Consider the following 12,212-nt stretch of genomic DNA (forward strand, 5'->3'; position numbering starts at 1 on the left):
TTGGACGTACCTGTTCCCCTGGCTACGCCTACATGAGTGTCATTGGATGTGCCTGTGGCCCTGCATGGCACGCCGCACCTTGGGCGTGCCTGTTCCCCTGGCTACGCCTACATGAGTGTCATTGGATGTGCCTGTGGCCCTGCCCGGCACGCCGCACCTTGGGCGTGCCTGTTCCCCTGGCTACGCCTACATGAGTGTCATTGGATGTGCCTGTGGCCCTGCCCGGCACGCCGCACCTTGGGCGTGCCTGTTCCCCTGGCTACGCCTACATGAGTGTTATTGGATGTGCCTGTGGCCCTGCCCGGCACGCCGCACCTTGGGCGTGCCTGTTCCCCTGGCTACGCCTACATGAGTGTTATTGGATGTGCCTGTGGTCCTGCCAAGCGTGCCCGTCACCCTGTCGGCCGCGTCGCACCTTGGACGTGCCTGTTCCCCTGGCTACGCCTACATGAGTGTCATTGGATGTGCCCGTGGTCCTGCCAAGCGAGCACGTCACCCTGTCGGCCGCGTCGCACCTTGGACGTGCCTGTTCCCCTGGCTACGCCTACATGAGTGTCATTGGATGTGCCTGTGGTCCTGCCAAGCGAGCACGTCACCCTGTCGGCCGCGTCGCACCTTGGATGTGCCTGTTCCCCTGGCTACGCCTACATGAGTGTCATTGGATGTGCCTGTGGCCCTGCCAGGCACGCCGCACCTTGGACGTGCCTGTTCCCCTGGCTACGCCTACATGAGTGTTATTGGATGTGCCCGTGGTCCTGCCAAGCGTGCACGTCACCCTGCCAGGCACGCAGCACCTTGGACGTGCCTGTTCCCCTGGCTACGCCTCCATGAGTATTGCTGGATGCATCCGTGGTCCTATCAGGCGCACCAACACAACAGTATCATTACTGAAGTGCAGCTGTGTCGCTCATGCCGTGTCCCTGCGAATTTGAAACTTGTTCAAAGTGCCTGATCTGACAAGAAGTCAAAAAAAAAAAAAAACGGTTCAACCTCAACCCTCAATCCATGATTGTTGTATTCCGATAAATTTAATTCACGTATTATCTTCATTGTCGCTAAAATCGCTTTTTATTTTAATCTTCCAGGAATCATACGTCATTATTTTAACATTATATATTTTTGGCGGTGTATGCGCTGTCGCAGTGTTGTTTAGTCAGCACATTTCCAGACGTTTATCCATTAAATATCAGCGCCACCACCGTCTGCCGAAACTCGTTAGTTGTGTTTGAAAGGATCGTCCTCGAACGACAGATATTTCATTCTTATTCACGGAACATCGATTCGAAATGAACATTCTGGCGGAAGAGAGCCGAGAGGTCCGAGAGGCGCGCAATGGCGTTCTCTGTGTAACGAGTTGAGTTCGTCAAGAGAATTTCATCGACGGATGGAAAATACCGACTGAAGGAATCCAAGTGACTGGTTGACAATTCCCGAGCAGGACGAAAGTTCTGCGGACGTCACTGCTTCGGTTTTTAAAATATTTCTCAGAGTTCGGGAGCAGTCTCGAAGCTCCACTTCCTCGTTTCGTGTGAGGAACCGAGCGAGTCCCGCTGGTCGTCCCTCTCACAGGCCGAGGAGTCCGTCGCCATGGCGACGCCAAGCTTCGGGTTTGGCGGGACAAACACCTTTGGCTTCGGAACCGGAGGGTGAGCGACTTGTGGTATTTTCTGACAGATATTACTCGACGTCATGTTTGCTGTTTTTTTTTCAGGTCTTGCTCAGACTCCCAAACCGAGTCGACCAATTTAAAATTGTCACTTATTCCCGGCACGTAATAAAGATAACGCTCGTGTAACTGTCAGTTTTGAATGACAGTTGTAACTGAGGTGCAACTGTCATTTTCCTCACGAGCTTTTCCTCCACAAGTAACATTAGATATTCGTCCTCTGGTACTTCGGTCGTTTTACACCCGAACCTGAGGTTCCCCCTCCAAAGAACTTCAACGCACGACGAGGACCTGCGTTATGGTTGCTTGTTGGTGCTCATCTGTCTATAATTCCAGGTGTGTGTGTGTGTGTGTGACACCACTGTTTCTCGACAACCACTGGTCCAATCTAATTGAAACTTGCCAGGTATATTGCTGGGGACCTGAGGATGTGCCTTTTCAAGGTTTGATATTAATTGGCCAAGTGCTTCCCAAGTTATGGCCATTTATTTATCAACCAATGACAGGACACGTTGCTGCGGGGGCGTGACCGATGGGGGAAGAGAACCTCAGCCGCGGTCCCCATTACGGGTTACAACGTACGGACTTCCGGATAATGATGACTTCGTGTATTCTAATAATTTCTCGATTACTTATGCGTATTTATAGATAAACACAATGCCCAAAGTTATGATAGTTTTCATATTAGACGGTGCATAAATTTTGGTAACAGAGTTCGCTGGTATGCTCCGAAGCAGGAAGTAAATTTTTTTTTGCACGCAAGTTCTCCCCCCCCCCCTCTTCTCTTTGTGTTTTTCCTTGCGATGACATTGCGAAAAGGCAAAATACGTTGGCGCTAATTGAATAATTGGCCATTAAAACTAAATTGCAAATAATCGTAACTGCGATATGTGAACTTCCGGATAGTGATGAGTAGTTTATTCTTTCTCGATTTTCTTAAACACAATGCCCCAATCCAGTCGTCGTTTACGAGAGCGAAGGAACGGCCTGTGTAGTTGTTTGAAAGTTTTTTTTTTTTGCACATACGGCCACGCACGTACGGCCACGCATATACGGGCACGCGAGAACGAAGGAACAGCCTGTGTGGTGGATGTTTCTGGCACGCGGTTTGAAAGCTTTTTTTTTTTTTTTGCATGTACGGCCACGCACGTACAGACACGTGAGAGCGAAAGAACGGCCTGTGTGGTTGTTGTTTCTGGCATGTGATTTGAAAGTTTTTTTTGTTGTTGTTTTGTTTGCACGTACGGGCACGCACCTACGGGCATGCACTAGTCTATCTATAATTCCAGCAGTGTGTGTGTGTGTGTGTGTGTGTGTGTGTGTGTGTGTGTGTGTGTGTGTGTGTGTGTGTGTGTGTGTGTGTGTGCGTGCGTGCGTGCGTGCGTGCGTGCGTGCGTGCGTGCGTGCGTGCGTGCGTGCGTGCGTGCGTGCGTGCGTGCGTGCGTGCGTGCGTGCGTGCGTGCGTGCGTGCGCGCGCGCGAGCGAGACCGCTGTTTCTCGACAACCACTGGTCCGATCTAATTGAAACTTGCCAGGTATATTGCTGGGGACCTGAGTATGTGCCTTTTCAAGGTTTGATATTAATCGGACAAGTGGTTCCCAAGTTATGGCCATTTATTTACCAAACCAATGACAGGACACGTTGCTGCATAGGCCTGGCCGATGGGGAAAGGGCGCCTTAGGAGTGGCAATGTTCAATGGCAGCGAATGTCATCGCAAGCAAAGACAGGGGAGGTAAACTAGATTTTAATTTGGATTTTAATTAACTCTGTGTGTATAAGTATCACAGCAGTTGTTACTTCAATGCAAGCGATAATTCGTGGAATGCATGTGAACATTCCGTACGGGCACGCACCACTTCCGGATGGTGATGACTTACTGTATTCTAATAATTTCTCGATTTCTTATCCGCATTTATAGATAAGCACAATGCCCCAATCCAGTCGTCATTTACGAGAGCGAAGGAACGGCCTGTGTGGTTGTTTGAAAGTTTTTTGTTTTTTTTGCATGTACGGGCACGTGAGAGCGAAGGAACGGCCTGTGCGGTTGTTGTTTCTGGCACACGGTTTGAAAGTTATTTTTTTTTTTTTTTATATGAGTGTACGGCCACACACGTATGGGCATGCACTAGTCCTTTTAAATGCTGAGCGTCAAGTGAGGAGAGCAGCACGGATCATTATCGAAAGTCTTTGGTACGACTCGCCCGGGATTCGGACCATCATTCTCCCAGACTCAGAGCGGGTGCTCCAACCGTTACAACCACTGAGTCTGCTTCAAATATGATGCAATTTCGTTTTTCTTTCCACGACGTCGGTTGGTTTTGAGGAATTGGAATAACTAGTACATCCGTTGTTACTCAAAGGAACCTTGGATAAGCTATCTATACACCTTGGCACGGCGTTTGTCCAAGATGGAAAACTCCCTTGGGGAGGAGGGGGGTGGCAAATGAAGTCGCTACAATCTGTGTCTTGTGAGCCTTGTAGTCCCCCTGGCAAGTTTGGTTGAGATTGATAAAGTAATGACCGAATGTATCTCTCAGTCAGTCAGACAGACAAACAGACAGACAAACAAACAGACAACACAGTTGCGTGTCTTAGTGTGGTTGGAGTTGATATAGACTTTGGGATATGGCGCACCTTCACCTGTACAGAGCATGCAGATTAATTATTTCAACACCATGCACATCAAATAAGCCTGGTGTTTGCTTAGTGGTTAGGGTGGCGGCTTGGGATCCTCGGGTCCTGAGTTCAAGCCCCGTTGTCCACTGAATTTACACCAGGAGGTTGACTCAGCCTGTCATCCTTCTGAGGTCGGCAAAATGAGTACCAGTGTTCTGGTCCCGGTGTATGGCCCGGTTAGAATAGGTGTACCATATCCTTGTGTGTCGTAAGAGGCGACCAGAGTTGGCGTCAGGAAGGGCATCCGGCCATAAAACATTGCCTCAAGAAAAGCTAACCCATGCTCAGCAGGGAAAAATGGCTGTAAAAACGGCTGTACATGCACATCAAAATGTCATGCTACTTGCCTTGATCTTGCCCCTTAACCCATGGGGCTGAGAGGCCTTGCTCTCACATGCTCTTGGTTTCAACTTGAAGCCGATCAAGACGATTTCCTGACAACAAAGCAGAAGTTTAGATATCATGAGCTCACCTGGACTTTAGTCAGGTGAGCTTATGTGATCGAGCAATGTCTGAGGTGAGTGATTGAGTCAGTTAGTAAAGACTTCAGTCATTATCACTTGAGCCAAACATGATTTTGATGAAACTTGGCCCCAAGCTTCTTATTTGATACCCAACGAAGGTGTATTGACCGCATCAAATCTGCGCTCATCGAAGGTGTTTACACGGAGGGGAGGGGGGTTAACCCATCAAAATAAGTATTTGCTCCTTTCCGAAACTACACATACCATTTCGATGAAACTTGACTACAACCTTCATCACCCATGATGTACCAAAGCTTATTCACGCCATTAATAAAAAGAAATCGGGGGTTGTTCCCCAAAAGAGGTATTTTCTTTCTTCTCAGAAACTACACACATGATTTTGATGAAGCTTGACCACAACCTTCATCACCCGTGATGTTCCAAAGTTTGTTGACGGCATTAAAAAAAAAAAAATCAGGGTCTCGTGGGGGGGGGGGGAGGGTGAGATATCATGAGCTCACCTGGACTTTAGTCAGGTGAGCTTTTGTGATTGAGCAATGTCTGGAGGCTCCTGATCCAGTTGCTCCTGACTGTTGAGTGACTGTTCCTTCTGATCCAGGTGAGCTGCAGGACGCGCTGCAGGACTATTAGACGAGCCATGTTTTTATCCTTGCTATGAAGAAGATGCACATAATTTTGCTGTCTCGTGTGGATACTCGCACGCACAGGCTACTGTGCTTCGCCGGAGAACCGATGAATGATGAACGGACCACGCCATTGATTTTCTTTCACACAGGACCACAACGGCTTCCGTTCCTGCATTTAATTTTGGAGGAGCTGCTGCTGCTTCTTCCAACCCTACTGTGAACACTGCCACACCATTTGGCAGCACCCCTAGTCTGTTTGGCAACACAGCAACCACTGGTGAGGCCTTCAAGCTTCAACAGCCTACTCTCTTTACACTACTTTGCATGTGCAGAGAATATTTGGCAAACTACCTTGTTTGAAATTGGACTTTACGTTCAGAACTTTTTACATTATTCATTACCTCCGCCACCGAAGGTGAAGGAGGTTATGTTTTCACTCCTCTCTGTTTGTTTGTTACTTGCAATATTGAAGAGTCTTCAAGTGCATTGGTTCGCTAATTTTGTTATTCTGTTTGTCTGTTTCTTTGTGTCATTCGCCTACAGGTCACAAATTTAAACCGATCTTCACAAAACTTTCACCACATGGTAGAGTTTGTCATAAGGAAGAAGCCTATTGTTTTTGAGGTCAAAAGGTCAACATAGGCCAAATGTCAATTCAAGTGGCGTTTCTAAAATCCTCAATTTTCATCCGATTGATTTGAAATTTGAAGAAGATTTATATTTCAGGTCACTGAATTCAACTAGCCAATTATTTTTGAGGTCCACATATGCCAAAAGGTCAACTTAGGCTGAATTTCTAAAGTTGTCAAATTTCATCCGATTGACTTGATATTTGAAAAGGAGTTGCATCTTCGGTCATTTAATTCAACCACCAATTATTTTTGAGATCAAAATTGTTTTATGGATTTTGCAAGTATCGTGCTCTGCATGACGTCTTTTTGTTTGTCTGTTTGTCTGTCTGTGTAAGATATCTCTAAAAGTTGTGCATGGATCCAGATGAAATTTAGTGCGCAGGTTGGATGTGTCACAAGTATGACTGATTATATTTTGGTGAAGATCCGGATCTGGATGCAACTTCTCGAATTTTTTTAAGTGATTATTCACTATTGAGAGATAGAGCCAAAATGATGTATGTCACAATATCTCAAAAAGTGGTGGACGGATTTTGACGAAACTTGGTTGACACATTGGGTGTGTGACAAGAATTGATTTGATTATGGTGAAGATCCGAATCCGGATCTGGATATGATAGTTATTTAATTTTTATTGGAAAAGTGATTCTTCACCATTGAGAGATGGGGCCAAAAGCGATATATCGCATATTTCAAAAATGTAATGGGCCCGATATGTATGCGCTCTACTGAGTGCCCTTCTGGTTTTTCCTGTTTTTAGGTTTCAAGCCAACGGCATCTGCTGTCCCATTCTCCATCCCCAGCACTTTTGGCACAGCAATAACTACCGCTCCAACTTTGTCACTGGGAGGTATGTTGTGCCTGTTTGTTGTTTGTTTGTTTTCTTTAAATGGAGGTGAAAAGGGATTATCTTGCTTGTCGAGTCCGCATGAGTTAGACGAGCTTCTTCTTCTTCTCCCAGATGTGCATAAATGTCTGCTGTTATGACCAGAATCACAGTACAGAGCAATTGCATATCTATCGCATTGTTGTTGCATTGGATGTGTGAAAGGTGAATGTGATACAAGCATCACTCCTGAAGTAGTATTGTTGTGAATTTGGAAGCTTACTGCACACAACAGCCAGGTCCTATTGATCAGCTCCAGTATATCGATCGGTAAGTATGTGTTTCTAGTTAGGGTCCCGTCCTATGTTTAATGGGTGGTTAATTGTACGTGCGCTGTGAGTTTTTTTACATTTTAAACTTCACAACGACGACACCTGCCTTCGCTTCCTTCCACCATCCTCCACCGGCACCATTGCATGTGTGCGTGTCAGCACGTACGTGGGCGGAGTCCAATGTGCCAGGCGGGGTTTCTTCGGATGTTGGCGTCTTGGATTTCGCTCCAAATATGGGCATGGCGCCCTCTCAGCCAATCGGAGGGGTGCAAGCACGTCTGCCCCCTCTCGGCCAATGGGGAGCCAACGCAAAATATTGCTGCTCGACTTCCTGGCCGAGGGGCGGAGACATGAGCACCTCCCCCCGACCAATCTCGAACGGCCGGGAGATCGCCCGACACGCCTGTCCAATGAGGGGAATGGCACGAGACAGATCCCTCCCACCTGTCAAGAAAAATATATAGTTGTGTGGGGGCGACCGAGTGAGAGAGTCGGAGGGTTCGTTGGTTGAGGCTGAGAGTCTGAGTCTTCCCACCGTGAATCAGGTCGGAGGAGAATCGCTTGCCTGCCTGCCGAGCTGATTTGCTTTGCCTGCCTCGTCGCCTGATTTTTCCGGTGGAGCTTGCCAGCGCCTGACGCTATCCTCCGTACCTGGTGCTTGGAGCGGAATCGTGTTGCGGGTTCGAGTCCCGCCGGGCCCGATCGCGGAGAACCGCATGAAGCGGGAAGGTCCAAGTCAGGTTCTTACCTCCAACTCACATTCCCTCCGAGCTGGCGGTATCAATAAAGGCCATGGCCACCATTTCGTGTGTGTGTGTGCGTGTGTGCGTGCGTGCGTGCCGTCCTGTAAGTAGAATTGTTTGAGTGCCTTGTACATACCTGCATTACTTTTATTCTGTTAACTCTGCTCTGTATCTCCCTGCCTATTGTAAATAAATATCTGTTAAATATTCCAGCTCGTTTCTGTATTTCTTTCATTGGCTTAGCACGGTGTGTGTTGAGAAATCGCGAGGCAGTAAATTGTTCATTTGGACCGATGGGCCTTGGTAACCTCCGCTCGGGTTCTGGCACGGTAACGGCTTGTTCCGCTCGAGGTCCGTCGAGGGTGTGAATTCCCCGGTAGCTTTGCTGCGTGGGTAATTGGGTATATTGAAGTTTGGCAATTGACCCTACCCCACGCAGTCAAATTATTGACGATTCATGGTCGAGTAAGGGACCCGTTCCTTTCGGACTTATCCGAGAGTCACGACCTAAATTCCGTGTGTTCGGTGGGAGCCAACTCTACTGCTCTCTCTAGCGGTCGTGCTCGCCACTAATACCCAGCCCCGCAACAGTATTAGGCGTGTCTGCTTCCTCTGCACAGGATTACGAAGATGCAATTGTGATTATTATGTTTTGTGGAATGTCAGCATGGGTGAAGTAATTAGTTGCTGCAGAAATGCCTTGGATTTTCCTGGTGAAGCAACCTAACAGCTTCCAGTGCCAGTTTCTTTCTCAGCCGGACACCATCTTCTTTCCTCTGGGAGGCTGTTTTCGAAAGCCGAGCATACCTGTTCGAGATGCAGTACCTGTCTTGTTGAAAAGTTTTTGTTAATTGCTGGTCTTTATTTGTTGATGTGAATGTAATGTGTTGGTGCATCTCGTTGAGTGCCTTCACGTGGGTTTTCGTGCTGGGTTCGCGTTTCCTTGTCCAGGCCTTGTTACCTCTGCCACCGAAGGTGGAAGGAGGTTATGTTTTCACCCCTGTTTGTCTGTTTGTCTGTCTGTCTGTCTGTTACTTGAAAATTCTAAGAATTTTGAAGTATATTGGTCAGTCAATTTTGTTATTCTTTCTGTCTGTTTGTCAATCGCCTTCAGGTCACAATTCTAAACCAATCATCATGAAACTTTACCAAGTTGTAGAGGTAGTCTCAATTGAGAAGCTTCTTGATTTTGAGGTCAAAGGTCAAATTTCTAAAATCGTCATTTTTTCATCCAACTGATTTGAAATTTGAATAAGATTTGCATATTGCTTCATTGAATTGGGAGAGCAACTATTTTTGAGGTCAAAAGTCAACTCAAGGTCTAACTTCTAAAATCGTCACTTTTCATCTGATTGACTTGAAAATGAAATAGCAATTTCATAGTGCATTACTGAATTGGGAAACCAACTATTTTTGAGATCAAAAGGTCACAGGTCAACTCAAGGTGAAACTTCTAAAATCGATTTTCAACTGAAAAATTATCAATTTTCATCCGATTGATTTGAAAGTTGAACAGGATTTGCATAGTCCATCACTGAATTGGGAAAGCAATTTTTTTAGTCAAAGGTTAAGTCAAGGTCAAACTTCTAAATCATCAATTTTTATCCAATTGATTTGAGCTTTGATTAAGATTGTCAATTTTAATCTTGATGAAATGGACAATTTGATGTATCCATGGCATCCTTTGGAGAGGGGGTGGATCTTGCAAGCATCGTGCTCTGCACGATGTCTTTTTCTTTTGTTTGTTTGTCTGTTTGTGTGCAGGATATCTCAAAAAGTTATGGACGGATTCGAATGAAATTTAGTGGAGAGGTTGGGATGTGTGACTAGGACGAACAGATTATATTTTGGCGAAGATCGGGATCCGGATCCGGCTACTCTAATGTTTTTTAAAGTGATTCTTCACCTTTGAGAGATGGAGCCAAAAATTATATATAGCACGATATCTCAAAACGTTTTGGACGGATTCGGACAAAACTTGGTGGACACGTTGGGTGTGTGACAAGGAAGAGTTGCTTCGATTTTGGTGATGATCCAGATCTGATCATGTCTTAAGTGATTCTTCACCATTGAGAGATTGGGACAATCAGGCAATGCAGGGCAGAGATATGCGCTCTACCGAGTGCCCTTCTAGTTCGGATCTGTTACTGTGTCCCAACCCCTTCCTCCTCTCCTAATCATTCAATTCCCCAGGATTTGAGCCACTTCTTCACTGTTGGTACATTGCCTTTTTCTCTTCTCAATTTCGTTGAAAAAAAAACAAAACACTTTTTGAGCATGTTCCGTTTCCCCTTTCTGAAGTGATTGACTGCACACCTCAACTCTTATTCCTCGCTCCTCCTGTCGATGAATCCACCTGCTTGTTCCATCTCACTGGTCTTGCAAAGGCTTCAAGGAAGCAGTGCACTGCAATCTCTTCTTATCCTGTTCATTCATTTCTTTACTATGTTTGTACCACTGTCGGATGTACTTTGCTCTGCCATGATCCTCACTTCTATAAATAAATAAATAAACAATGCTGAAATTACTGCTGGTGCCACTATTGACCAACGTTCTCTTATTTATTGAAGTTTGTCGTTTATCATGATGAATGTATCCTTGTAAATTGCAATACATATAAATAAGATTCTTCATTTACATTTGTAGTCTCTCAAGAGAAGCTTGGTGTCAGTATAACAGTGAACGTGGCTGGCTTAAGATATTAGGATCCTGAGTTTGAGCCCCTGTTGGGCCGATAAATAACACTAGGTGGGTTGACTCAGTCCGTCATCCGTCCGAGGTCGGCAAAATGAGGACCAGCTTACTGAGAAGAATGAGCCATTCGAGTTCGCTTTCCTGTGTCGGAGTGGCGACCCGTCCAGGATTGTGCCCTGAGCCAATGAAAAACTGCTTCAGCAGCCCTATGTTTCTGAAGATGCGAAAGCAATGGTCTTCATCTCTCTCTCGAAACATCGTTTAAGTTAAGAAGGTGCGGAAAGAGGCATTTTGATAATCACTTTGAGACATTGAAACAAAGATGGGGGCTGGAAAACGGGAGATCAGATGCAACCAATTGCAAACTTACAAATGACGTCTATGGTCGTAGTTTATGAACTGGTCATCATTTGCATTACAGGGTCAAAATATTCAATATTTCAGTTTTCACTGTGTTGATAGACATCACCAAGCTACATGCACTTGTGAGAATTATTTTTTTTAGCAAAAACCACTAATTAACGGCGAATATGGTATTTTTAATTATGAACTTTAATGGATAATGCATTACAAGGAAAACACATTTTCGCGTTTATTTCGAATTCACCCTTTCTGAGTAAATTGGATGTGGATCAGTTATCCTTTGGCCGTTTTGGACAATTCAAGTGCCAAATTAATCCTGAGAATCTGCTAGATACATAACTATGTAAAGATATTTACTAGATCTCTTTTAGGAGTTTGTACATATTGGTCAGGGTTTGCTGAATAATAACGAGTTGAATAATCAATTTTGCATCATGCAACAGCACATCTCAAGTGTTAAACAAATAACAAAATAGATGAGATTAAAGCTTAATGATTGAAATAAATTCAGTTTATTCCAAATTTGACTGACCACATCTGCCGCCTCCGCCACATCCGCCGCCTCCGCCTGTTTACTCCACCCCTGACTTGTATCGCTTATTTGCCTGTTACACAAAAACTATTGCATATTTTTTATTTTTGTTTCTTCCACATTAAACTAGACAAAATTACCTTTCTTCTCATACTAAGATATCTAGATATCTGTGGTTTTTCTGGTCTGTAGTCAAAGTGGAAAGTGGATGTTTTGAAAAACATGTAACAACTCCGCCTTTTTAGGGTGACCAGTTCATGAACTACGACCCTATGTTTATTTAATATAGCCAGCTTGACAACAAAAATGAAATTGCGCATCTCGCATTCCCCTTCGATGTTGCAATGAAAGAGCATCTCTTGCGGAATGATAATTGAAGTCCAATTTATCAGGGGGTGTTTTTTATTGTCCAGGTGAATTGTGTTCGTGTGTCTAACCTGGTTTTTTTTTTTTTTTGTATACCTTGTCGAGGCTCGTATGAGAGCTAACACAACGCACAGCAAGAGGGCATTAGACAAGAGGGGCCTGAGTGGAAAGGACAAAACGGTGGAGAACAAAGACATTAGGAGATCTGTGGAAGGGAGAGGGATGGGGTGGGAAACATGGAGAATACAACATGGACATTACAGGGACTT

The 12,212-nt window shown here is 45.3% G+C and overlaps 1 protein-coding gene across 1 annotated transcript in view; it reads left to right on the plus strand.

The window, feature by feature from the left end:
• Positions 1 to 1,161: 1,161 nt before the first annotated feature.
• LOC147011071 (nucleoporin p58/p45-like) overlaps positions 1,162 to 12,212 on the plus strand; it is a 54,357-nt gene continuing 43,306 nt past the window's right edge. Inside the window, exons 1-3 of the mRNA XM_085859052.1 lie at positions 1,162 to 1,646; positions 5,605 to 5,732; positions 6,848 to 6,937. Of these exons, the coding sequence (XP_085715178.1) occupies positions 1,588 to 1,646; positions 5,605 to 5,732; positions 6,848 to 6,937 (277 nt within the window). The 5' untranslated portion in view covers positions 1,162 to 1,587. The remainder of the gene's footprint in view (positions 1,647 to 5,604; positions 5,733 to 6,847; positions 6,938 to 12,212) is intronic.

The sequence above is a fragment of the Eptatretus burgeri genome, chromosome 16 (genome assembly GCF_056783735.1).
Source record: "Eptatretus burgeri isolate ZD-2024b chromosome 16, Ebu_testis_v1, whole genome shotgun sequence".
In the NCBI taxonomy this organism is placed as follows: Eukaryota; Metazoa; Chordata; class Myxini; order Myxiniformes; family Myxinidae; genus Eptatretus; species Eptatretus burgeri.